This window comes from Sander vitreus, chromosome 17, assembly GCF_031162955.1.
Source record: "Sander vitreus isolate 19-12246 chromosome 17, sanVit1, whole genome shotgun sequence".
Classification (NCBI taxonomy): domain Eukaryota; kingdom Metazoa; phylum Chordata; class Actinopteri; order Perciformes; family Percidae; genus Sander; species Sander vitreus.
Genome location: NC_135871.1, coordinates 31,121,823 through 31,149,220, shown reverse-complemented (window position 1 = coordinate 31,149,220; position 27,398 = coordinate 31,121,823). Strand labels below are relative to the sequence as shown.

At 42.3% G+C, this 27,398-nt stretch overlaps 1 protein-coding gene across 4 annotated transcripts; it reads left to right on the top strand.

The window, feature by feature from the left end:
- Nucleotides 1–463: 463 nt before the first annotated feature.
- On the top strand, nt 464–26,686 carry LOC144532449 (CCR4-NOT transcription complex subunit 2-like). 4 transcript variants are annotated; one of them, XM_078273211.1, is made up of 16 exons: nt 464–551; nt 2,818–2,949; nt 3,853–3,925; nt 5,629–5,776; nt 6,946–7,170; nt 9,591–9,670; nt 10,802–10,927; nt 11,854–11,910; nt 13,706–13,836; nt 17,899–18,019; nt 18,137–18,293; nt 20,940–21,001; nt 21,276–21,325; nt 21,497–21,597; nt 22,841–22,985; nt 25,888–26,686. In XM_078273211.1, exons 2-16 carry the CDS (start codon nt 2,830–2,832, stop codon nt 25,972–25,974), a joined length of 1,683 nt encoding a protein of 560 aa, XP_078129337.1. In that variant the 5' UTR covers nt 464–551; nt 2,818–2,829; the 3' UTR covers nt 25,975–26,686. The 4 variants fall into 4 exon arrangements, with proteins under 4 accessions (XP_078129337.1, XP_078129335.1, XP_078129338.1 ...); XM_078273209.1 differs by having other exon boundaries at nt 17,833–18,019; XM_078273212.1 differs by lacking the exon at nt 11,854–11,910.
- The last annotated feature ends 712 nt before the right edge of the window (nt 26,687–27,398 follow it).

The following is a 27,398-nucleotide window of genomic DNA, read 5'->3' as shown; positions in this document are numbered from 1 at the left end:
TAATGTAGAGTACTGTAAAGTAGAGTAGAATATTGTAGAGTAGAGTAGAGTATAGTATTGTAGAGTAGAGTACTGTAGAGTAGAGTACTGTAGAGTAGAGTATTGTAGAGTACTGTAGAGTAGACTATTGTAGAGTAGAGTACTGTAGAGTATTGTAGAGTACTGTAGAGTAGAGTACTGTAGTGTAGAGTAGAATAGAGTACTGTAGTGTGGAGTAGAGTAGAGTATTGTAGAGTACTGTAGTGTAGAGTACTGTAGAGTACTGTAGAGTAGAGTATTGTAGAGTAATATAGAGAAGAGTACTGTAGAGTATTATAGAGTAGAGTACTGTAGAGTAGAGTATTGTAGAGTAATATAGAGTAGAGTATTGTAGAGTATTGTAGAGTAATATAGAGTAGAGTACTGTAGAGTACTGTAGAGTAGAGTAGAGTATTGTATTGTAGAGTGATGGAGGCTCAGGGGTCAGAGGCGAAAGGCATCCCAGCATCCTCGCTGATTGGCGAAGAGATGACGGCCATCTTGGATTGTAGCGGGGAAGAAAGATTGATGCGGTAAGCTGCTTCTTTTATTCGTTTGATTTATTTTATCAGCAAAACCTCATTTAAACTAAACCACCACTCGCGTGGTAGTTACCACGGAAACAGGCCGCGGAGGGAAGCGGAGACTTTGAACCCGGCCGTCCTGTTTCGTTGCTTTTTGTTGTTGTTTTGGGGACCAACCGACGGAGCCACAGAAGGCCCAAACCCGAACAAAAACACACCTGCCGCCGGTCTCCTCTCTGCCAGTCTCCCCTCTGTCTAACCGCATTCAAACCGACGTCCTCGGCCCACCAGATAGTGTTAAAACTGCTTACAACTGTCCCCGTAGAGGCGTTCTTACGTGGCTGTTAGCCTGGTTAGCTCTCACGCTAACTTCCCTATGTATTCCTATAGAGTTAGCTGTTAGCTTACGTGCACTACTCGGCTAGCACGTAGCTCCTGACACATTTCACAGCTAACAAGGTAACGCCAGCTAATATGTATTATTCATAGGGGACTTACAAACTCAACTGAAATCAAGGTACGCCGGTTTAATTGTGCTGTGAAGTTACCAGCGGGCTGTGTTTATGGTGGAATTAACGTTATTCGGAGAGATTATCGGAGCTAGCATTAGCTCACACAGCTAACGTTAGCTAGCTAGCCTTTTGCGACACTGCTGCACATTTAACGTCGCTTTGAAACAAGAAGAGTGAAGCTTTTGAGCTATTCGGCTGGCAAAAACAGCTTTTACCTGAAACACAAGCAGATATAGAGACTTTATATGATATTATATAAGAGCTCAATTAGCCTCTGGCCTCTAAACGTCCATCACTTTACTCTGTAGTATTTAAATTTGACAGTGTAGGACACTTTATCTCGTTAGCCACTGGCTAACCAACTGTAGTAAACAAATAGTAAAACTGAGAAATCACTATTTAAACAGGGCTGTGGATCTATATGTTTACACCACCTCAGTCAGGGTTTCAGCAGGTTTTATATAACACGATTTAAGGCATGTAGCCCGGCTTACGTGCAGTTTTGTGTCACAAATTATTTTACAAAAACTTAGTGTCCCAAATGATGAGGGTATTCTTTAAGACAGGTTAGGGTAGCACAGGTGGTTTTGCATGTTCATAATTAATTAATGAAATTGTATGGGGAATTTGGGACACTAAACTGAACGTATACCATGTAGCCCTTTATATTGTGATATGAAGTGATATTCTTGTGCGTCAGTCACTCCGGTTATATGAGTACACACGTGTGAAACGCTAATGCTTTTCCTGGTGTGAGTTTCAAATGCAGTTTGAATGGTAAGTGTCTGTTCAGCCACTGTGGAGATATCAATGACTTAGGTCAAGAAAACCTGCCCACAAATGTGAAGGCATTAGGTTTAACATCGGTAGGCTGTAAGCTGTCGGTGGGTGATTTCAACACAACTGACCCAGGGAAACTATGGGTCTATCCCTGAGAACATAAAACCTTTTGAAGTGTCTCCTTAATGAGTCATATTAAGAGGATATTGAGCTGGGAAACATCAATACGCCCTCCTTTAAACGTTTATTCTAAAATCTACAGAAAATATTGTACTGTTCGTTACAAGTTAACAGGTTTAGATTAGTTGTTTTATCCGACTAACAGTCAAAAAATGCAACCCCCAAATGCTTTTATTATAATTGAAGAATAAAGCTAGAAAATATGCACATTTAACCAGATAATTTGGGGCATTTTGGCCATCCAGAGAAGGTGTTATGTGGTGTTACTTTCACACAAAGCAAAGGGGGGGATGAACCCAGGATTTTGCTGCCTTTGTTTATTTGTTCAAACAAGTCTGATGTTGCAGGATAATCAGTGGTCAGTGCTGCTGTTTAAACCATCCCTGAGTCTGCAGCTCCAATTAAAACTTACAATTATTCCAAACCTATTCTGAGTATATTCTACTGCTGCTCGATATGAGGAAAAAATATCTAATTGTGATTATTTTGGGTGATATTGCGATTGCGGTATGATTCACGATATTGGAGGGAATGATGATTTTTGTATCCTTGTTCTCATTTTCATTGAAAAATGTTAAACTTCAAATGTTTTACTTCATTAAAAGTGCAAATGGGTTTGAGTCCAGCTGACAGACGCTGGTGTTCATTCCTCCAGCGTAATAATAACATTATTTACACACTTTGTGCATCAAATAAAGGTGGATTTGTCTGAACAGGAAGCATTTGGGTTGAGCCAACACACAACATGAAACGAGAAAAAATATGACCGTCAGTATGACCGTTTCCTGTGTCTGGTTTCTCAGGTGACACGCGGGATGTTTGGTGCTAACCGAAAGAAGTTTATGGAGGGAGGGATAGAGAGCGATTACGCGGACGACTCCAGCCTCTACTACACCCAACAGTCCATGTTCCCTCCACACCGCCCGGACAAAGACGTAAGTTGACTATTGTGAATAAATGTCGTGATTTAAGGCTACGGAAATACGTTTCTTTTAAGTCTTTTCATCTGCCAGCAAGGAGCTTCTCCACACGGTCCTCACATACCTTTGTGTCGACGAGTTCTTCCAGTTTTTATTTATGGTTAAGAAAACATGAATATGTGTCAACTAACGATGATTTACATCAATTGTCGATTAATGTGTGCATTATCTTCTGAATCAATTAGTTGTCTGGTCTCTAAAATGTCATAAAATGGTGAAAAATGTGGATCAGTGTTTCTCAAAAAGCCCAAGATGACGTCCTCAAATGTCTTGTTTTGTCCCCAACTCAAAGATCTTCAGTTTACTGTCAGAGAGGAGAGAAGAAACTAGAAGATATTCACATTTAACCCTTGTGTTGTCTTCCTGTCGACCATGCAACTTTTAAACTTCTTTTTACAGTTTTGTCGCTTTTCCTGATGTTTTGGTCACTTTTTTGTCACTTTTCCCGGCGTTTTTCAAGCCTTTACGACGTTTTTGTCACTTTTTGACTGATTACAATAACAAGACTCAAACAGATTAATCGATTTATCAAAATAGTTGGCGATGAATTTATAGCTGACAACTAAACCATTCGTCTTAGCAGCTGTAGACTTTTGCGTACGTTTTTAAGTAAGTATGTAAGGAGGGAAGGAGAGAAGAAAGGAAGTGCGTAGGGACGAAAAGAAGGATGAAAGGAAGAATGCAAGGATGGGAAGGGAAGGAGGGAAGAAAGGAAAAGTGGACTCACAGGTTAAGCTCTGTCATTTAGATCGCAGTCTGGGAATAAAGACACAAAACATCTTGGAAAATATGATGTAATAAAACAGCTCTAGTGTCAGGAGAATTGAAGGATGTGTTTGTGTTTGTCTCTCTGTTCAGATGCTGACGTCTTCCTCTGCTTCCTCAACGGGTCAACTGTCACAGCTAGGAGCCAGCCTCTATGGCCCGCAGAGTAAGATGAACCCACACACACACCTGCTAGGACTATTCTTCCATCGATGAGCATTGTAAAGCTCAACTTATGGTCGACGTGAGGGGTTAGATTGAGTCCTCCCGTTGATATCTCCATCCCAACGCCAGGCGGATGTATCATATAGGGCTGCACGATGTTGACAAAATGTGATATTGCGATATCAATATTAATTTCGATATTTTTTAAACATTACAAAAGTTATGGGAAAACGCATCAAAATAGTTTAGTAACAAATACAACACAAGGTTGATTTCAACTGACGGTCATATTGGACTGGTCCAACATGAATAAATAAATAAATAAATAAGGACCATGTCTACAGAACAAGACATGTTCTACTGGTTGGACAGTATAACATATAAATAAAGAGAACAAGACATGTTCTACTGGTTGGACAGTATATAACATATAAATAAAGAGAACAAGACATGTTCTACTGGTTGGACAGTATATAATATATAAATAAAGAGAACAGGACATGTTCTACTGGTTGGACAGTATATAATATATAAATAAAGAGAACAGGATATAACTTCTCTTTCTCTTCTCTGATTGGTTCTGTTTAGTTGTCTCTATTTCTTCACTCTGATGAAATATGAACACACGTGGTCCGCTCCATAGGGTTTGTCACGTAGTGGCCCCGTGCACTGACGTGCACTAACATGTGCAAGTGGCACGGTAACCACGGTAACTGACCAATGAAACGATGATCATTACAGCGTTTCAAGCTCTAAATCAAACACAACTAAGCCACACAGCCAACAAACGGGACGCAGCGCTCCACAAAATAAAGTAAATATTGCATACTTATCGCGACACTTTGGATATAATAATGATATCGCGATAACGATATTGAGTCGGTATATCATGCATACATCACCCTAGTGTCGTACGTGATCAGGCCGCGTCATACTTAGGGTTGGGCATCGAGAACCGATTCCTACTTGGAACTGGAAATGGAAAACTCTTGTCTACTTTCTTTTCTTTGTGATGCAGGGCGGAGGTGGAAAGGTCCGACTCGTTTCATTACAGAATGTGCAGCGTTGTTTTTGTTAGGGCTGTCAGTCAATTGAAATATTTAATCGTGATTAATCGCATAATTGTCCAACGTAAGTGGTATTTATGACTGGATGCACTCTGCTGGTTGCTCAGTTCACATCAACAGTTCATGCAAATAACTTTAGTCTTGTAGAGAAACATGTGGAGGGGCTTTTTTCAACTCATCTTGCTGTTCAAAAGACCATATTTCCAAAACGTTATTGCTGCATCGCTTCTCAATTTCACAAACTACGGAGCATTCAGCGTGTTAGAGAGAGCAGGTCACGGTGAGCAGAAGGTTTGCAGGGCAGACGTCTTTGCTTGATGTGTGTTTCGTGAAAAAGGAGAAACCGAGTCTTTCTTCAACTTGCTTCATGTTGTCTTCACTCTTAACAATCTCACTGGCTTTAGAAAACACGGTGCTTTATCACAGCTCTAATGGTCTCTATGTAGCTGAAATGTTTCTTGGGTATAAACATGTTCTCTCTCTCCCCCTCTCTCTCTCTCTCTCTCCCCCTCTCTCTCTCCCTCCCTCCCGCTCTCTCTCTCCCCCCCTCTCCCTCTCTCTCTCTCTCTCTCTCCCCCTCTCTCTCTCCCTCCCTCCCGCTCTCTCTCTCCCCCCCTCTCCCTCTCTCTGGCTGTAGGTGCTTTGGGGTTTCCCATGCGTGGTATGAACAGCAGCGCAGCACCTCAGTTAAGTCGAAGTGGGTTGAACCAGTCTGCCAGCCAGCTCCCCAGTCATGCCAGTACACCCAACACTGGCACGATGCACACGCCTCCCTCACCGAGCAGGTACAACTCGCACTCCAGGGAATATGTAAATGTAAATGGACTGTTCTTATATAGCGCTTTTCTAGTCTTAACGACTACTCAAAGCGCTAGTACAACATAGTACAGGAACCATTCACACGCTGTGGCTGAGGCTGCCGTACAAGGTTATATATATATATATATATATAATGGAAACAAGGTGCCACCTGCTCATCAGATAAACATTCACACACATTTACACTCCGATGGAGCAGCATCGGGGGCAACTTGGGGTTCAGTGTCTTGCCCAAGGACACTTCGACATGGGACTGCAGGGCCAGGGATTGAACCACCAACCTTCCGATTGGCAGGCGCCCACTCTACCACAGCCGCCCCTCTATGTGTGTGTATGTGTGGCTGCTTAAAACATCATGATTTATTTGTTTTATATATCTGAATAGATTTCATTTAAATGCTGTAAAATGTATGAACATTTTAGACCGTAAAAAACACCCCCAAAGAAAAAAGGAAATAAAAAGACTTTTGGCATCTGATAAGCCTTAAACGTTTGGATGTGTTAATCAAACTGGACTTCCTGGATCATATTTCAGTGTCTCACCAGTAAACACCCCAACCGACGCAGCTCCTTGTGGTTTTTCAGCCTGTTAGTCAGACACGTAGAACGTAACCTCATCATCCCCGTTTCGAATCCAGCTACTCATATTGCTCTTTCTCTCTACAAACCTGGAACCACAAAACCACGTCCAGGGGCTGCTCGATTAACCAGGATTATTGAATACGATTACTCGTTGAATTTTGGAAAGATGTTGCATTTATTGAACTTAAAAAACAGTGAAACTGTTAAACAAATCAACAGTAAAAACACCTTGAACTGTGAAATTTCCCTTCATACAGTAAGAGTTTCTTTGCTAAAGATTAATTGTTGCAGTTGATGCCCTCTATGGGTTATTTTGGAGATGAAGAACAACATATAAACGTGTAATAATGTTTAGTTTGGAGGAATTGAGTAACTAGACTGTGTCAAAGATGTTTATTCTGTTTTTAACTTGTATTCATGGATTGTTTTTGTCGTTTTATGCACCAGAACACTCGTTATCGAGATCAAAATTGGATTCATTGCACAGCCCTGCAACCTCCTCCAGCTTTTAATCTCTGTGTTTTTCTCTGTGTGTGTTTCATTCTCTCTGCAGGGGTATTCTTCCAATGAGCACCCGAAGCGTGCTGAACCACAGCCAGCAGGTGGGGGGTCCGACGGGGCAGACGGGTGGGATGGGCGGGGTGGGAGTGGAGAGGGGAGGAGGTGGCGGAGTCGGAGGAGGGAGGAGCAGCGGCATGGGGAGTCCCAGCCGGTCGTCACCCAGCATCATCGGAATGCCCAAACAGCAGCAAGCACGGCAGCCTTTCACTATCAACAGGTAACTTTCTACTTGATGCAAAAGTTAAGAGAGAGAGAGAGAGAGAGACAGGGACACAGAGAGAGAGAGAGACAGGGACACAGAGAGAGAGAGAGAGAGACAGAGGGACACAGAGAGAGAGAGAGAGACAGAGAGAGAGAGAGAGAGAGAGAGAGAGAGAGAGAGAGAGAGATATAGGGACACAGAGAGAGAGAGAGACAGGGACACAGAGAGAGAGAGGGAGAGAGACAGGGACACAGAGAGAGACAGGGACACAGAGGGACACAGAGAGAGGGAGAGAGAGAGAGAGAGAGAGAGAGAGAGAGAGAAGGGGAGAGAGAGAGAGAGAGAGAGAGAGAGAGAGAGGGAGAGAGGGAGAGAGAGAGAGAGAGAGAGAGAGAGAGAAGGGGAGAGAGAGAGAGAGCATTGTCAGGGGCTAAGAGGACAAACCAGTTTCTCTTGATTTAACCCAGAGTATTCTCTCAACACAGAATCTTAAATTACACCAGAACTGTTTAGCCTTTAGAGTGTCTGAGTGAGTGAGCGTGAGTCTGTCCGTCCGTCCGTCCGTTTCTCTCTCCGTGTGCCTGATCGCTTTCTAGGGCTGCACGATATTTTGTTTCATCGTCTACATTGCGATGTGCGTTGTTATAGGAAGTGAGGCTCTCCCGTGTGTAGAAAACAAGGGGGTCAGCTTCTCCTCGGACCGCGAACCTCCTATGGAGCCATTTTGATGCTAATAAGCCATCACCCACCGTTAGCATCCCATTGACTGCCATTCATTTTGACGTCACTTTGACAGAGAATACCTTTACATCTGAAGCGTTTAAAGACTCTATTTGTCCGTTGTTTATTTCTAAAGAAACACGACAATGTATAAAAGGCTCCATTACCTTGTATCTCACGTTATGGCTCCGTAGCAGACGTTTTTATAACAATAGGCTAACGATTGGGTCATAACCACGAGACTTCCTCAGTGGTCAGTAACGCTCAGCCATCACCGGGAAAGAGCTTCTAATATCCTTCACTGGTCTCCGTCCAGAGCAACGGGATCTGTTGGTCCATTCTTATATACTGTCTATAGTAGAAAAGTACGATAAGCTGCAGCTGCCGCTGACACAGTGATGCACATGCTTTTCCTGGGTAAACTACAGTAGTCAGTGTTTTATGTTCGCTGCAAAGACAAACTAAATTACCTAATTAATGCAACATAATCACGACATCTCCCGGCTATTTTTCACCGCAGAAAGCTGCTACCAGCCAGGCTAAAGCTAACATAGTTAGCCTAAAGAAACAAGGCGTCTGTCCCAACTAACGTTATGGTTCTGAGCTGCGACGCTGGAAACGTAACACTAACCAACAACAGCAGTCCGTTTCTGATATAACGTCATTTACACTGATTTCAGTGCTCTTGGATACAGTTTGTTGAAGAGTGTGACATGCAGGCTCTGCAAGCACAGCAAACCAATCATGATCCATTTTAATAAATGTATCAAACAACCAAAGCAGGCCCCGCTAGTCGACCACAACCTGACATTTAGAGGAAGCAACATGCATTATTAATATCATTCACTTTAGCCTGGATTGATACTATATGAATACAATGGTGTCATGTCAGTCAACCAGTGTCTTTCTTCCTAATGTCCCTCTCCTAAATCTCTTCAGAAGAGGAGTCACAGCCTGACTTGCTTTGGTTTTTGTAAAGCATTAACGTTCAACAAAGACTGGTTCACATTAGAAAATGTCCTTTTTCATTTTTATTTTCTTTGTAGATGCTCTCCCCTACAAAACCACCCCAGTAGTTGAGAATGATTTAGTATTTCTAAATTGGAATATTTATGTCCACGTAAAAATTAGTCTTTTTTTCATATCGCAATATATATCGCAGGGGGGAAAAATATATATATATATATATATATATATATATATATATATATATATATATGTATATATATATGTGTGTGTGTATATGGGCCAGAATCTGCCTTTGGGGGAGGGGGGGGGCATATCATAGTGGGGAGTCTGTGTGTCCTCCCCCTGGGAAGTTTTGAGCATCAATGACTTCATTTCCTGCATTCGGATACACTTTTATGCTCCAATTTACGGTGGAAATACCTTTATTTAGCCTGATGTGAAGAAGAAAAACAGATGATAATTCAAAATATATCAAAGATATAATGGAAAATATGTTGTTACGTGTCATTGGGCATTTTTAAGTGGGTATATGGAAATCCTGGAGCTTTCTTAGTGGGTATACTGCGTATACCTATACCGCTGATATAAACGTCTTCTAGCTATCAGTCTTACATTAATAAACAGGTAAAACATTATATATTAGTGACACTGTGCAGTTGTCTCTTCCATATCTCTGTCTGTTTTGATTTCTGTTCAGGATCTCACTTCTGAGAATAATCCCGTCTGTGTCTCTGTTTGTGTGTCAGTATGTCGGGGTTCGGTGTTAACAGGAATCCAGGCTACAACATGAACAACTCCCTACCCAACAACATCTTCAATGGCACAGGTACAAAAAACTAAGATTGTCCTTATTATAAAAAATGAGTTGCAGCGCTCAGTTTCTTGTCAGTGTTTTAAAGTAGGGCTGGACACTATGACTAAAAATCTAAAACATGTTTAATTGAACATCAGAATCAGATTTAGAAATGGGTTTTATTGCCATAGTAAGTTACTACACCTACGTGGAAAATTAGTGGCGATACCCTACCCTGGAAATCCAGAGATCTCACGAAAGCACAGTTTGATTTTGCTCAGCGAGTCTCTCTGGCATTCAGTAATGATGCTCATTAACTATGACTTGTAGCTGAGCTGCACCAATCGCATCGCTGTATCTGAGATAGGCGGGCCAGAGGCTAGCTAAACAGATGACGACAGCGCTGCGACGTTGAAGTCATTAGTAAACATTGCAAGATGGCTACGGATGAACGCCAGTTGTTTGAAACGGCTTTGGCCGCTACAATGAATGAGTTAGACTTGGCTTTTTATGTAAAAGAGGAACAGAAGACGGAGCTCTTAGCTCCTCTGGTAGCTAAGAGTTTAATCTACCAGTTAGCTCCTCTGGTAGCTAAGAGTTTAATCTACCAGTTAGCTCCTCTGGTAGCTAAGAGTTTGGGGCTCTGGATACGTCACCCCGTGTATTGTTGTGATTGGTCGTGGTGTTATCCAATTGCGTGCAGGGAGATTTTCAAACGCATGCTTGGTGCCGCCCCTTGAGTTGGCCCTTAATCTTTCAGATTTGGGTCTGGATTCCCAGGCTAATAGTTACACCTACGTTGAATTTGCCGTGGTGATTGGTTCATAGCATAGACGGACTGGTAATCTGGCAGTTCTGGCGAATGTAAAAGAAAAAAAAGAGACGGAGGGACTGAGGAAACATTCAGCTGTTCGACAAACTCCCGGGCAGTTCAGAGCTTGTGTTTGGTGTTTTAAAACTTTCTTGTGGCAGAGATAGAGGCAGTGATGTTTCCTGTTTCCTGTACGTGACTCTCACACTGCCTCAAACTAAAATATTTTTCGGTTAATCGTCCAGCCCTATTTTAAAGCTTTTTGTAGCTGCAGTGGTGCATTGTTTTTAAATATGTGTAAAAGCTCACATAGGTTTTGTGGTTTACTTTTATTTTTCTGTGTGTTCATCCAGACGGCAGTGAGAATGTGACGGGGTTGGATCTGTCGGACTTCCCAGCGTTAGCAGACAGAAGTCGGAGGGATGGAGGCTCAAATCCCACCCCACTGCTCAATCCGCTGGCCGGTCGGGCTCCGTACGGTAAGAGAGAGACGTGTGTGTGTGTGTGTGTGTGTGTGTGTGTGTGTGTTAAAGGTGCCGTAGGTAGGATTGTGAAGATCCAGGACTTAGCCAAAACATTTGAACATCGACAACTTCTCAGTCCCTCCCCCCTTTCCACTAACGCCCAAAACGGTCTCCTAAGCCTGCATGAGCAGTGAGCACTGAGCAGAGCCAAAGTAGAACACTTTTTAAATAACTAACTTTATTGGTTATCAGGCAACTCATACACCAATACAGAAATTCTGCAAACTGCCAAAAAACGGCCTGAAAATTGGCCCGGGCTGATAATCGGTCTATCTCTATTTTATTCCATACAGCGATTTAGGTCAGGTAGTGCGAACATTCAGTTAAAAAATATATTTTCTGTTGTAACTAAGCCAGTTCTCAACTCCTCTTTTGTAAAAAAAAAAAAAAAAAAAAAAAAAACAACCACCACCTTTTTTTACTTTGGTTTTTAAACAAAAGAAATCACACCTCAAACTCTCAGTACTTATTCTGGAGTATGTCCAAGGAAATAGATATCTTATTGACATGATTATGACGGATATCAGTTTTTAAAATGAGTTTTGTGGCTCTAAAGTCAATGTGGCCGATGGATTTCAGAGCTAAAATTGAGGAGGAGAGGGCGCCTGGGTAGCTCACCTGATAGAGCGCGCGCCCATATACACTCACCTAAAGGATTATTAGGAAGTAGGAACACCATACTAATACCGTGTTTGACGCCCTTTCGCCTTCAACAAGGTGCTGGAAGCATTCTTTAGAAATGTTGGCCCATATTGATAGGATAGCATCTCCCACACCATTACACCACCACCAGCCTGCACAGTGGTAACAAGGCATGACGGATCCATGTTCTCATTCTGTTTACACCAAATTCTGACTCTACCATCTGAATGTCTCAACAGAAATCGAGACTCATCAGACCAGGCAACATTTTTCCAGTCTTCAACTGTCCAATTTTGGTGAGCTCGTGCAAATTGTAGCCTCATTTTCCTATTTTTAGTGGAGATGAGTGGTATCCGGTGGGGTCTTCTGCTGCTGTAGCCCATCCGCCTCAAGGTTGTTTTGTGTTTTGGCTTCACAAATGCGTTACTGCGCACCTCAGTTTAACGAGTCAAGGTTATTTGAGTCAAAGTTGATCTTCTATCAGCTTGAATCAGTCGGCCCATTCTCCTCTGACCTCTAGCATCAACAAGGCATTTTCGCCCCCCAGGACTACTGGATGTTTTTCTTTTTCAGACCATTCTTTGTAATCCCTAGAAATGGTTGTGGGTGAGAATCCCAGTAACAGATTGTGAAATACTCAGACCAGCCCGTCTGGCACCAACATCCATGCCACGCTCAAAATTGCTTAGATCACCTTTCTTTCCCATTCTGACATTTAGTTTGGAGTTCAGGAGATTGTCTAGACCTGGACCACACCCCTAAATGCATTGAAGCATCTGCCATGTGTTTGGTTGATTAGATAATTGCATAAATGAGAAATTGAACAGGTGTTGCTAATAATCCTTTAGGTGAGTGTGTATATAGAGGTTTACTCCTCAACGCAGCGGCCGTGGGTTCGACTCCAACCTGTGGCCCTTTGCTGCATGTCATTCCCCTCTCTCTTTCTCCTTTCATGTCTTCAGCTGTCCTATAAGAATAAATGCCTAAAATGCCCCAAAAAATTCATCTTTAAAGGTCCTATGACATGCTTCTTTTTGGATGCTTTTATATAGGCCTTAGTGGTCCCCTAATACTGTATCTGAAGTCTCTTTTATATAGACCTTAGTGGTCCCCTAATACTGTATCTGAAGTCTCTTTTATACAGGCCTTAGTGGTCCCCTAATACTGTATCTGAAGTCTCTTTATATAGACCTTAGTGGTCCCCTAATACTGTATCTGAAGTCTCTTTTATATAGACCTTAGTGGTCCCCTAATACTGTATCTGAAGTCTCTTTCCCGAAATTCAGCCTTGGTGCAGAATTACAGCCACTAGAGCCAGTCCCACAATGAGCTTTCCTTAGGACGTGCCATTTCTGTGTCTGTAGCTTTAAATGCTATTGAGGAGGAGAGAGGGGGGGCAAGGTGGAGGGTGGGGGTGTGGCCTTGACCAACCGCCACTTCGCTCGTTTTCAAGCCATGATGTCTCTCTCTCTTTCTCATGGGGGGGCCAAATTCTCTGGTTGGGCAAAGCAGAGAAAGGGGAGGTAACCTTTCCCCTTATGACATCATAAAGGGAAGATTCCAGATCGGCCCATCTGAGCTTTCATTTTCTCAAAGGCAGAGCAGGATACCCAGGGCTCGGTTTACACCTATCACCATTTCTAGCCACTGGGGGGCCATAGGCAGGCTGGGGGAGCTCATATTAATGTTAAAAAAAAAAAAGTCATGCCATGGGACCTTTTTAAAAAGAAATATGGAGGAGAGTAAAGTTGTGAATACAGAGCAGGAGGAGGCATCACAACTTTTTAACAATTAAGTATTTTCAAGCAAAAAAAACAAAGCAAAATATTCTCTTCTTCAGCTTTTATTTGTCTTATGTGATGATAAACTGAACATCGTTTAGATGTGTGTAGGGATGCCCCGATACAAGTACTTCATGTGCTGTTGGATTAATGATTAATCTGTAAACACAGAAAATAATCGCTGTTCGTTTGTAAAGGTCTTGATTAATCCTGCTGTTTGTGCATGATATCTTTGTTTTAACGTATGTTTGTATTACATTATTACGCTATACTCAATGCATCGCTAACTACTCTCACTACTTTCATCCAGTTGGCATGGTGACCAAGCCGTCCAGTGAGCAGTCGCAGGACTTCTCCATTCATAACGAAGACTTCCCAGCTCTCCCTGGGCCAAACTACCAAACAAAAGACCCCACCAGCACCAACGAAGACAGCAAAACGGTTAGATCTCCCCTATTCTTGTTTCCTAATGATATGTTTTATTGTTTACCCAGGGAAGGGTTCAAATCAAGAGCAACTGGACTCGGTTAAAGGACAATTCCGGCACAAAATGAACCTAGGGGTTAATAACGTGTGTACCGAGTCAACCGTTCTCTGGGATTTGTTTTCATGCTAATCTAATGTGACAAGTTTTAGCGCAGACCGCTAATTAGCTTATAAAGCTAGTAGTCGGGGCACGGGTAAAGTAAAAAGAAATCACTATTTCTAGGCTCAAAATAGGCAAGGCAAATGTATTTATAGATATAGAATAGCACCACACTTCCACTTGAGCTATGTTACTGGTTACTGGTTGCACGGCGTTCGTGGTTCGACTGGTCGAGACTGTTTTCCCAAGATGGCGCCCGCCTGTATACCCGAACGGTTTGCGCTAAAACTGGTCACATTCGATGAGCATGAAAACGTATCCCAGAGAACGGTCGACTCGGTACCCATGTGTTGTTGACCCCTAGGTTCATTTGCGCCGGAATTGTCCTTTTAAAGGTGCTCCAAAGATGTTTTGTCTTACACCCGAGAGACTTCTTCAGTTCGGACTGAAACCCAGCTATTTACCCTCCGTGGGGTCGATGTCAAGAAAATCGGGATAGCTTCTTTCGTTAGTGCTCCTGGCTGTTGTAACGACATTCTTTCGCTCAGACTCGGGCTACAACAAAACAAACATCTAGGCCTGTCACGATAACAGATTTTGCTGGACGATAAGTTGTCCCAGAAATTATTGCGATAAACGATAATATTGTCGTTCTGAGACCATTTTCATCTTATATAATGATAATGACATCATAATGCAGGTACACCTTTTCAAAGGTCAATACACTTTTATTTCTAAAGAATATTTAACACTGGAACTGGAAGACATTTTAAATATCCACAATAAATGAACAAAACAACCAAAAACAATAAATAAAATGGAAATTTTTCCGGCCGCGATAGTTTCAATTTATCAATGATCAAGCGCATTTGTATTTATCATGCGATTAATTGATTTATTGCATATTGCGACAGGCCTACAAACAACAAGACAAAAACCATCTCTGTCCACACAAGAGTTTTAGCTCCAGTAGCAGAACCATAGACTGTATATGTAATGGACCAACAGGTCCCGTGTCTCTGGACGGAGACCAGTGGAGGACATTAGAAGCTCTTTCCCGGTGATGGCTGAGCGTTACTGAGCAGCCTCCAACTGAGCTTGAAGACGTAGATGTGACGTGAGCAACCTGTCTGAAAGTTGGAAGTCTTCTGGTAGCTGTGCCAAGAGAAATCTCAATCATTCCCAATCTAGCAGAGACGGAGAGCGTAGGTATATGTAAGGAGATAACATAGACACAGGCTCATTATTGATCACTAAAATGATAGTTAACATTAGTCATTACACTTAAACAGCTAATGGAAGTCCAAACTGCCTGAGAGCTTCTCCTGTACTATACGGTAACTCCTCTACTATGAGACAGGAAGTCTCGTGGTTATGCCACAATCGTTAGCCTATTGTTATAAAAACGTCTGCTACGGAGCCATAACGTGAGCTACAAGGTAATGGAGCCTTTTATACATTGTCGTGTTTCTTTAGAAATAAACAACGGACAAATAGTCTTTAAACGCCTCAGATGTAAAGGTATTCTCTGTCAAAGTGACGTCAAAATGAATGGCAGTCAATGGGATGCTAACGGTGGGTGATGGCTTGTTAGCATCAAAATGGCGCCATAGGATCTACGCGTTGTGGAGAGAAGCTGACCCCCTTGAGCAGAACTAATGTCTGTCCATATTAACACTTCTGACATCACATATCACATGACCATTCACATGTGACATGTGCGACACTGGGCAAGTGCGTGCCGGTGTGAACAGGAAGCAGATTGTCTGACGTTACTCTGGTTGAAAATCATGGATTTAGAAGTTGAAAATACAAATAAAACTTTTGGAGAAAGAACAACAGTGGTGAATTAGCTTGCAGCGACGACGAGGTGGAACTGTTACTGAAAGGTCTGTAAGCTACGTAACCGATAAGACTGACTGACTGACGTGCAGCATCATTTCCAAAGGTCTCTCTTTTAGGTGCTCGGAGTAGTGTAAACGCGAGGCGAAAACTTACGCAAAAGATGCTTGTTTTTAAACCACAATTTAGTATTTAGTGTTCCCTTCGCCTCGGGTGTTTCCAACGACCGTAACGACTGTCGTTACAGCAGCCAGGAGCAGTGACGGACTAGTATCAAAAAATGGCCCTGGCATTTGCAACACACCGGCCCTATTTTCAAACTACACCAACCTCACCCAAACATTGAGATAATAAGCCAAAAAAAAACCATAGCGAGTCGGTGACATATGCCAACAACAGTTTAACATCTAAGAGCTGTCGGCAGATCTACGACATGATATGCTCCACTAAAGGCACATTACAATGGCTTGACGTTAAAGCATAGCATTTAATACAACAGCTCCACAAAAACATGGAAAGATCAATGCTCAGCCTCTATGTAGTACATGCATTGAGTGTCAGTTAGTAACTCTGCCTACTGAGAGAAACCCTCCCACTCAGCTCGCTGCACTACAATCTTGAATAGTTTTGGCTGCATGCATAAAATAACTTCTCAAAAATAAACCAAAGACAGATTATTGTTATTATCAGTAGTGGCCCGTAGAGGGCAGCCCTTCTGGCATTTGCCCAAATTCCAGATGGCCAGTCCGTCACTGGCCAGGAGCACTAATGCACAATTAATCACATTTTAATCACGATTTTGGCTTGCCACGATCAAATTCACGTGATCGAGCGATATTTTAGCCAATCAGAGTTGTTCCCTGCATCGTGCAGCTTAGTTTAGATGTAGACAGTCACAGAGGACAGAGTAACGTGAGGAAAACTCCACAACAGATAGCAGTCGCTCATTCGTCGTCACAATGTTTACCAGTTTACCAGTAAATGCAACATTTAGTCCCGTCTGTGTTGTTTTTCAGACAACAGCAGTGACCAGTGCTAGTTTGAGTCTTTTAGCTCATAGCTTTAGCGGCAGACTGTTGTACGTCCCGCTGTTGGAATCCTCTACAGTGAAATACAGTCACACTACACCGTTAAACTGTCAGCTTTTAGCCGTGTTTAATCCAGTTACTACTGTAGCTGCTGTGTAACGTGTTATTAGTGTTTACTGTAGCTAACGGTAGGCTAACGTTAGCTGCTGTGTAACGTGTTATTAGTGTTTACTAGCGTGACAAGCAGCGATGTTTCTGTTGCTTCTAACGTCTGTTTTGGAGCATCGGTGCGCAACGCAGACTTTTAAGTGGCACCGAAATCCGCGTTGCTATTTCATCCGGTAGATACCGGGCACCGGTGGCCTATTGGCACCGGATTTTAACATGCGCCGTTAACGTGAACAGAAAATTGCGTTGCCTGTATCTTTTCACGGCAAACGCGTATGTGTGGAAAGTGGTCGCACAACAACTTATGGCGTATTCCTTCATAGTATCCTTCAACAAAGGAGGAATGTAGCACAATATGGATGTGAAAGCAGTTATAATTAGCCTATGTGACAATAACATTTATTTTGGTTAAAATCAACAAATAATCGTGATCAATATATTGATCAAAATAATCGTGATTATCATTTTGGCCATAATCGTGCAGCCCTAGTATCGATCATCTTGGCAATGACTCCACAGAGGTTGGATAGCTGGGTTTCTGTCCCATTCAGTCTGAAAAAAAGTCTCTTGAATGAGAGACAAAACGTCTTCGGAGCACCTTTAACCAAATCCAGTTGCTCTTTATTTTAACCTTTCTCTGGATAACTATGACCTGGATAACAGAACCTTCAGACACTTTTATTGTGTACCTTTCTCACTGCTGTTTTCTTGTCTTTAATTTAATTTTTTGTTGTTCCCTGCTGTCCATTTTTCCTGTGAATTAAATTGCCGACTTGCTGTTTTCATCATGATGTCCTTTCCTTACTTGTGCAGCGCTCTCTCGTCCTGACTCGTCCCATTTTTTCGGACTGTTTTTTCCCTCCGTTTTTGTCCAACCAGAATCTGAACTCATCGGGAAAGCCCGCCTCTAACTCAGATGGTCCAAAGTTCCCCGGAGACAAGAGCTCAGCGCCTAGCAACAACAACCAGCAGAAGAAAGGGATTCAAGTGCTTCCTGATGGTGAGACGCACTCAGTAGATTGCGATGCATCCACATAGAAAATATAATACTGAAATAGTGGTATAATCGCACAGATTTTCGTCTAAACCTGCCTCATGTGTTGTGTTTGTGTCCCAGGGCGTGTGACCAACATCCCAATCGGCATGGTAACGGACCAGTTTGGGATGATCGGCTTGCTGACGTTCATCCGGGCAGCAGAGACGGATCCCGGCATGGTCCACCTAGCGCTGGGCTCCGACCTCACCACGCTCGGTCTCAACCTCAACTCACCGGAGTACGACAGACACACACACACACACACACACGTGCACATACATACATACATACATACATACATACATACATCTGTTTCAGAGCAGCAGAGAGAAGTGCAGGCATATCAGTGGCACCAGAATGAGGCACCGAGATCCGCGTTGCTATTCCTGCAGCAGCAGCATGTGTTAGAAGGAAGTACGACAAAATAGTATCCTGTTAGGCACGACGCAAAGCCGAGTGAAGTGAAAATAAATTAATAAATGGCGGCATGCGATTAATACGATTTAAAAAAAAAATAAAATAAATAATAATAATAGTGCATTATGCTCGGCCCTTAATTGCATTGCACACAAACGCACACAAAGGTGCACACACACACACATGCACACACACACACACACACACACACATGCATGCACACACACACACACACACATTCACACACACACACACACACACACACACACACACACACACACACACACACACACACACACACACACACACACACACACATTCACATGCACACACACACACATTCACACACACACACACACACACACACACACACACACACACACACACACACACACACACACACACACACACACACACACACACACACACACACACACACACACACACACACACACACACACACACACACACACACACACACACACACACACACACATTCACATGCACACAGACACACACAAAAACTAGGGCTGCACGATATGAAGAAACTATTGCGATTTACTTGCGATACATAAAAAAAGATTTTTTTGATATTCTGCTAAAATACAACACATTGTTTGTTGTATTAAAAAAGCTGAAAGGAAATTATTTCCAACATATTTTATTGAACATATGAATTGAACACAAAAGGCACCATTTAAAAAAAAAAAAAGTAAGAAAAGAATGAGTTTTAAAGTGTAGTTTTCTACAGATTCTCTCTTTCAACTAACTGAAGCGATCCCTTAGTGTCTTCCTTGAGGTTGATATCATGATGAAGATGTATCATGCACTCCTAACACACGCGCATACATTCCTAGGATCAGCTGTTCTGTAAACCTGCCCGTACGCACGCATAGTCCAGCAGCAGGACCAACTTGTTACCTGCAATTATTCATTCAAGCTTTATTTATACCCGAGAGATCATTGAGGGGCAGCCCTCATTTACAATGACATCCAGTCAGTTACAAAGAAGTGCACAGAAAGTAGGAAGTGTGATGTTTATTGCAAACAGGAAACATGACAAAACAAAACACATTGGCAGTACCAAACCTAGATGTTTTTTGGCACCCAGAGCACATTGGTCATCACCACCAGCCTGTAAACACAGAGGCTTCAGTGAAGAGAAGGGAGAGCTCTGCAGAGCTTGGGAGCTCTTAAACCTATTTTATACAGTCCATGTTTAAAACTCACAGAAGACCGTAGTAGTGTTTGTGATGTAGTCGGCTCGTAACATTAAATGAGAATCAAAGTCATAAAAAAAAAAAAAGTAGAAGTTGTTTAAAAATTAAATCTTGAACAGGGTGAATCGAGATCGTTTATAACGATTAATCGTGCAGGCCTAACAGAAAGACACCAAAACTTTCCAAAATACAAAAACAATGTGATAAACAGATCAGGACAACCAGGACGCAAAAGAAAGTGCAACTATGTAAAGCAGTTACAAGTATAAGTGTGGAGGTCCAAAATCTCATTTCTAAAATGTCCAAAAGGCACAAGTGAGTTCATTTAAAGAAAGTGTTGTATTTTTGTATTTTTATCTACAAAAAAACATACATATTGTACAATATGTACGTTTCTTTAGTCACTAGGTGTAAGATCCCAATAAGCAGCGTGGGATCATGCATCGTGCACCGGACCGCGACAGTTTGGCGCAAATACACAAACAGTTTCAGCTCTGCTTACTGCTGCCTAAAGATTACCTAAAGGCCGTTACACACCAACCAGACGGCCGACCGTCAGCGATAAAGCCAGTCGGACTGATCAGTCTCCCAGAGTTGGTCAAAAAAATGCCTCAGAACACCGAAGAGACGAGACGTAATACGTCTCCATAACAGCAGGCGGCGCTAATCTGTATTGTCGCCCAAAAAATTAAAACCGGCAGCTGATTGGACGAACGCGTCACGTGGGTCTGGCTGCTGCTTCCAGATTTTGGATTTTTCAACCGGCCGTTAGTGGCGACTCGTTCAGAATACGATCTCATATTGTACAAAAATAGTTCACCGAAACGTGTTTCTGGAAACATCTGAAGAGAGAAACAGGCCGTGCTGTTGCTGGATCTGTCTTCATTTCACATCAACAAAGGTCAGTTTAGAAGATTTTCGTCAGATGTTGAGAGGCTCTAGTCACAGTCATCCCGCTCGCCGTTTCCGTGTGAGTCCCGACTGTCCTGTCTCTGACTGAGCATGTCAGGTCGGCCCAAATGAAGCCGACGGCTCCTCCAACGGACGACGGCACGAACACACCGACCAGACTCGAGTCACCGACCTCGCCAGACTGTCCAACGGACGATTATCGGCCCGCTGTGTAGCTGCCTTTAGAGAGATGTCAGTCAGTCAGTCAGTCAGTCAGTCAGTCAGTCAGTCAGAGTGTGTGTGTGTGTATGTGTGTGTGTGTATCTAACTGTCTCGCTTTTTTGTTTGTCTCTCAGGAATCTCTATCCTAAGTTTGCGTCTCCGTGGGCGTCGGCTCCGTGTCGACCGCAGGACATAGGTGAGTTTAGACTCTGGAGTGTGTGATTCATTTTAAGTTTATTTACTGGATATTCATGGAGGGAATATTGGATTTACATTCATTTGATTGACACAAACACAACTCCAACTGGGTTACCATGTTGCTCTGTTTCTGGTGGATGAATTAATTAAAAAGCAGCTCTAGGCATTCAAAGGATCAGACTTATCCTTTTGTTGATACATTGCTGGGTGGAAGAAGAGTACATGCAGGTTTTCCAGTGTTTTCAGCTGTTTCTGCCTCCTCCTTTCTGCAGACTTCCACGTCCCTTCAGAGTATTTAACCAACATCCACATAAGGGACAAGGTATGCACTTCAAAGGAAGGATCCTTTTTTTTTTTTCTCGGTCTTGGTAGTGGTAAAGCAAACACACGTTTTTTTCTTACATCAATGATTTGGCTTGAAAAAAAATTGATTTTAATCAAGTGTCAATGTTTAACTGTCGATCTGTTTCCCTTCACGCTTTCCTGTCTCCAGTTAGCAGCTATCAAGTTGTCTCGGTATGGTGAAGATCTGCTGTTTTATCTCTACTATATGAATGGAGGAGACCTACTACAACTCCTGGCTGCAGTAGAACTGTAAGAACAACACACAACACAGACAGACAGACAGACACAGACAGACAAACAGACACACACAGACACACACACACACACACAGACAGACAGACATACACACACACACACACAGACAGACAGACAGACAGACATATACACACAGACAGACACACACACACACACACAGACAGACAGACATATACACACATACAGACAGACAGACACACAGACAGACAGACAAGACAGACCAAAATATCAGGCACACATACAGAATATACATGAAATAATAAATAGGATAGAATACAAGAACAAATATTCAAAAAATAAAGCTATACAAAGGAATGAATGTACAAACGTATATACAAGTTGGGAATAAAAATGTACAACTACTTTAATAGTTTGAAGAAACTGCTCCACAAATTAGATCACAATGGGGAACAATTAAAGAAAGAAGAATTTCTTACAACTTCACTTTACGTCTTTATTTTTCTTGGACGTTACTTAAAGAGAGGCATCTAAAGAGGATCTGCACACTACTAATCAGTTTTTGGTGTATACATAATCACATAAATTCTGTGTATTGTATTATATTGGGTGCAAGACTGAAATTGCATCTGTTTCTCAATCTCCTGACACGTTTTTCCACTGCATTTGTTCACTGGAAAGTTCATTTTTGGGGTGAGATGATATACATCAGTCCGTCTCAAAGAAAGCTAAAACTGCACCTCCATTATATACACTCATTATGTCATCGGTCTCACTAGGGAGCCGCTGAGACAAGTGTGACACCTAGTGGTAGAATGTGGTATACCCGTACCGGTCCAGTGTTTGGCTTGATATCAAACCAACATTTTTACACTGGCCCCAAAACCTAGTGACCACCTGCATCAGTTAGTCAGGAACTTGACTGTCCACAGGTTGTAAAATACTGTTCAGCTTCACCACTACGAGTTTACATTAGCAACTGTGTGTGTGTGTGTGTGTGTGTGTGTGTGTTTGTCCGTGTGTGTGTGTTTGTCCGTGTGTGTGTGTTTGTCCGTGTGTGTGTGTTTGTCCGTCTGTGTGTGTGTGTGTGTGTGTGTGTCTGTCTGCGCGTGTGTGTCTGCGGTGTGTGTGTGTGTGTGTGTGTGTGCTGTGTGTGTGTGTGCGTGTGTGTGTGTGTTTGTGTTTGTCTGTCTGTGTGTGTGTCTGTGTGTGTGTGTGTGTGTGTGTCTGTCTGCGCGCGTGTGTGTGTGTGTGTGTGTGTGTGTGTGTGTGTGCGCAGCTTTAACAGGGACTGGAGGTACCATAAAGAGGAGCGGGTTTGGATCACCCGGGCTCCGGGGATGGAGCCCACGCTGAAGACCAACGCCTACGAGAGAGGGACCTACTACTTCTTCGACTGCCTCAACTGGAGGAAAGTGGCCAAGGTAAACACCATTTGTCTTCCTGATGTACAGCTTTGTTAACAACTCAGATTATATCAAAACTAACAATTATTTTAATAATCGATTTCCCTGCAGGTTATTTTCTCCATTCATTGTTTTATTGTTGGGTCTATAAAACATTTGTCATAGTTTCCCAGAGCCAAACATAATTCAGTTTAATATCATGTTAAGAAGAAGCTGCTGTTCTGCTTTTTTTATTTAGAAAATGACTCAAAATAGCTGCAGATAATTTTTCTGTCACTCAACTAAACTGCAATTTGAATTGGATATAATCTAGAAATTATGTTCATCTTCAAAGTTAATTTATTTTAAAGTTATTCAGGAGCTGTTTATCAAATGAAGAGTTTCATGGTGTCCATGTGAAGAATGTAAGTGTTTCTTTAAAGTGCTCATATTCAGCTTTTTGGCTTTCCCCCTTTCCTTTATTGTGTTATATATCTATTTTGTGCATGTTATAGGTTTACAAAGTGAAAAAGCCCAAAGTCCCCCCCAAAGGGACTTACCATCTCCAACAGAAAACACTGTTCACAAACTGCTCCAAACAGCTCTATTGTAGTCCAGCCTTTACTTCAGAGACAAACGTGGTCACTTTGGAACACACGTTATAATGCTCGCCTAGCTGCTAGCATAGCACGCCCTCATACTCTGCTTCTGACTGGCTAGTAGTCCTTACCTAGCTACTGAGCATGTGCGACTCCCAACAAAGATGTTCCAGCAGTGAGAGGTCTCACTCTGTAGCTAAAACAGAGACCTGAACACAGGGTGAAAAGAGGAGCTGCAGCAATGAGCAGGACTACAAAGATATGGTATATGGTACCTCTAAATACAATTATGAACCTGAAAATGAGCATAATATGAGGTCTTTAAAAGCAATTCCAGCCTGTAAAAAACATATATTTAAGTATTGTTGTCCTTTTGTAATCAAAAAGGACTTCAACAGTGAATAATTTATCAAAATACGTGACTTTTTGGCAAACACAGCTTCAGTTATATTTCTGTTTTTTTTTATTGATGAATGCTATTGGATTTGAGCATTTTAAAATAATAGTTAAAGCTTTATTTTGTAAAATAAACTCTGAATGATTCCAGGTTTTCCACTAGGATGTTTCCCAGCATCAGTACAGCTGAGTTTTATTTTGACCTCAACACCGAGGAGGAAATGTAATAACCTGTAAACTCATATCAAACATTCATGGTCTTTACTTTATCACCTTTATACAATCCCTGTATAGAAAGGAGTCAAATATTTGGAACAACAATTGTATTAAATAGAAAAGAAGGTTGAAAGGTGGAATCAGAGATGCCCACTGTTAAGATAATTATTTATCAAAGAATGGATTCTCTCAAAAGTTTGTTTACTTGCAGCAAGTAGTCAGTTTACAGCACTTCAGCATAAGTACAGAAAATGACTAATGATAGTCTTTAACAGCAGCTTTTTATAGAGGAAAGGGGAGTAATATTACAAAGGAAATACTGTCTTCTTATCTCTGGTCAGGCCCGGCGTTTCCTCCACATGTGCTCTGCTCTCAGGGTCATTTTGTTCTTTTCACAAGGTCAGTGGCTCTCATGATTATCTCATGAGGAATAGTTGCACACAGACTGCATGCAAATAGAACAGCTTAAATACTAAATGAAGCAAAGACTATAGCAAACATAACTTTTCTAACACCCACAGGTCGCTGAGTTAGAGTCCAACGTTAATAATTAACGTGTAGGCAGCAAGCGGGACATTTCTAATAACGTTAATCAACTACCACAAGTTTGGCAAACCATCAAACGCTCATTCATTATTTTACGAACATCTAGCGAACAACAGTCGGACAGACCGTAGGTCGTAGCTAAAGCAAGAAGCAAGCTAACGTTAGATGGCCAATGCTGAGCTAAACCTATCAGGGTGTGTTTTCAGGTGCCTGATAACATGAGATGTGGTTGAGCCAGAACCATTTATCTTGATACCACATATTTAGCATTCAGTGCTTCTTTTGTTTGGGCCTTCTTGTCTGAAATTTTTAAGGATGCACAGAATCCAGGATTCGGTGCATCCCAGAAAAAGTGTTGTTTGGCAGTACTTTCAGTCAAAAGAAGGCCGTTCAAGTCCAGCTACATGTTCAATCTGCAATGCTGATTAGTCTGGTGGTGGCGAGGACCCTAAACAATACACAACATCACCGCTGTTACAACATCTGGTATGAAACATCTGGAAGAATACGAGCTGAGCATGAAGGAATCTACAGACAGCAGCCAGAATGCAGCAACTTCAGGTACGGCAAAGGAAGGACAGTCACTGTTTACTTCATTAATGTGTTGACTGTGTTCATGGACTGAGGACGGGAGGAGGATTCGGTTTTGGATTCGGGAGAATCTTAACCAGTGGATTTGGTTTTCGGCCGAACCCTAAAAATCTGGATTCGGTGCATCCCTAGAAATTTTTAAAGCTGAAGCTTCTGATGAACGGCAGCAGCTGCCGCAGCGCTGGACATGTTTGTTTCCCTCTCTCACGTGTGGCTGCGCAGCAGCAGATACGTAACGTATTGCGTGTTTCATAGGTAGGTTATAGGTCACGCAGGAAGGGGAATAACATTCAACTCATCAGACGTGTGTGCCGCATGTCTAGTCTGAAGTTACTGTGTGAATAGTCTTACTGTGTGTGCGACTCAAGTCCGAGTCTCAAACTCCAGTCCCCATCTCCGGGTGGATTTGACAAGGAGGAACCTTCACGCAATACAAGTCAATGGACATCGAGAGTTTCTTTCCCCTACGGTGGAGGCGGGACTTAAATGCACTCTGTCACTTTCAGGGAAACTCTGGAATATGGCGAGCACAATGTAAAAAAAAATGACACCATAGACGTAAATCTGACTTCCTGTCTCTTTTTTCTTTTCAGGAGTTTCATCTGGAGTATGACAAACTAGAAGAGCGACCTCACGTTCCCTCCACATTCAACTACAATCCTGCCCAGCAGGCCTTCTGATTGGCTCTACCTCCTGCCTGCCTGCCTGCCATTGGCCCTCCTGGCTCATCACTCATCGCCCCTCTAGGTTTTTCCACCTCCACACACTCAAAAGTGAATCTGGCCAATAAGGACTCGGGACGGGAGAGGACGTCCTGGCTCCTGCTCTCTCTCCCAAAACACATTTCTGAATAGACTCTATGATTTTAACTTTTTCGGATTATTTCTTTGTTCTTTACCTCATTTTCTGTTCTGTTTTTTATTTCCCACCCTTCCCTCCCTCCATGAGTTTGGTTCGGTTGGTCTGTTACGTGGAGCACGGACTTAATGTCGACAGACAGACAGCACAAACAAACACGGACACAAGCACTGTAAATAACTGTCCCTCTGATCGAGTGATTCATGTTTCTATCACGTCTTAAGAATTTGACTATTTTTGTCTAAGAGAAGCTTTTAAAGAAGAACCAGATTTTAAACACAGAACACAGAAATCAATCACCCCTCAGGCGGATAATTATTTCGCACCGTGCACACACTGTGTCGCACCCTTCTGGTCTTTGGCAGGAAAATATTTATCATTTTTCTCCATTTTTACCAGGTTTTTCCAGCAGCATTACAAACAACACACACACACACACACACACACATACATACGTCAGCAGACAGCGGACAGTCAGGAGAGGAAATGCAATGTACATTGTAGCACTATTTCATAATAAAAGAAGAAAAAATATCTTTTGGTTTGTTTTTATGTGGCAATACGTGAACCAGCAGAAGCTCCTATTTTTCTTTTTTTTAACTTAATAAGTTAGAAGCAGATAGAAAAGTCACTCTGAGTGGGATGTGTTAGGCATTTTGACTGTTTACTGTTTTCCACCAGGCAGTTTTCTTATTTATTCAGAAATATTCTGGCATTATTCTACAGTTTTCTTGTAGGCAACAAATCCCATGTGCAGATCTCTTAATACCGAAACAGCTGACTGTAGTTTTTAGCAAACATTATGTAACTTATGTACGTAAATTACAAAAAAACATGGGAGCCAAACCCCCGGTCTCCTGGGTGAGAGTCCTGTGTTTGTTCGACCCATCCATCCCTACACGGACTGTTGCAAACGTTGATTAGAAACGGAATAAAAATCAACCGTAATTCAGGATGTACTTTAGTTGTGTGGGAACATTTTTAAGAGACATGGCCGGCTCTAAAATCATAAAAATAAATGAAACGTACATTGCGTAGATTAGGTACGTTACGGTTACGTAAACAAGTCAAAGTTTGGGTTTCACACGGGACACAAACCCTGACTCCCGTGTGAAAGTCCTGTGTTTGTTCGACCCATCCATCCCTACACGATAGGGCTGCACAATTAATCGCCTACCAGACTCTGCTACATTAGCCTGGTCCTACCAGACTCTGCTACATTAGCCTGGTCCTACTAGACTCTGGT

Excerpts from the sequence above, each read along its gene's own strand:
- LOC144532449 (XM_078273209.1), top strand. The coding sequence starts at position 2,830 with ATGTTTGGTGCTAACCGAAAGAAGTTTATGGAGGGAGGGATAGAGAGC. Across the intron at positions 2,950-3,852 it reads CACACCGCCCGGACAAAGAC|ATGCTGACGTCTTCCTCTGC; the intron begins GTAAGTTGACTA and ends CTCTCTGTTCAG. Across the intron at positions 10,928-11,853 it reads GGCCGGTCGGGCTCCGTACG|AAATCGAGACTCATCAGACC; the intron begins GTAAGAGAGAGA and ends ATGTCTCAACAG.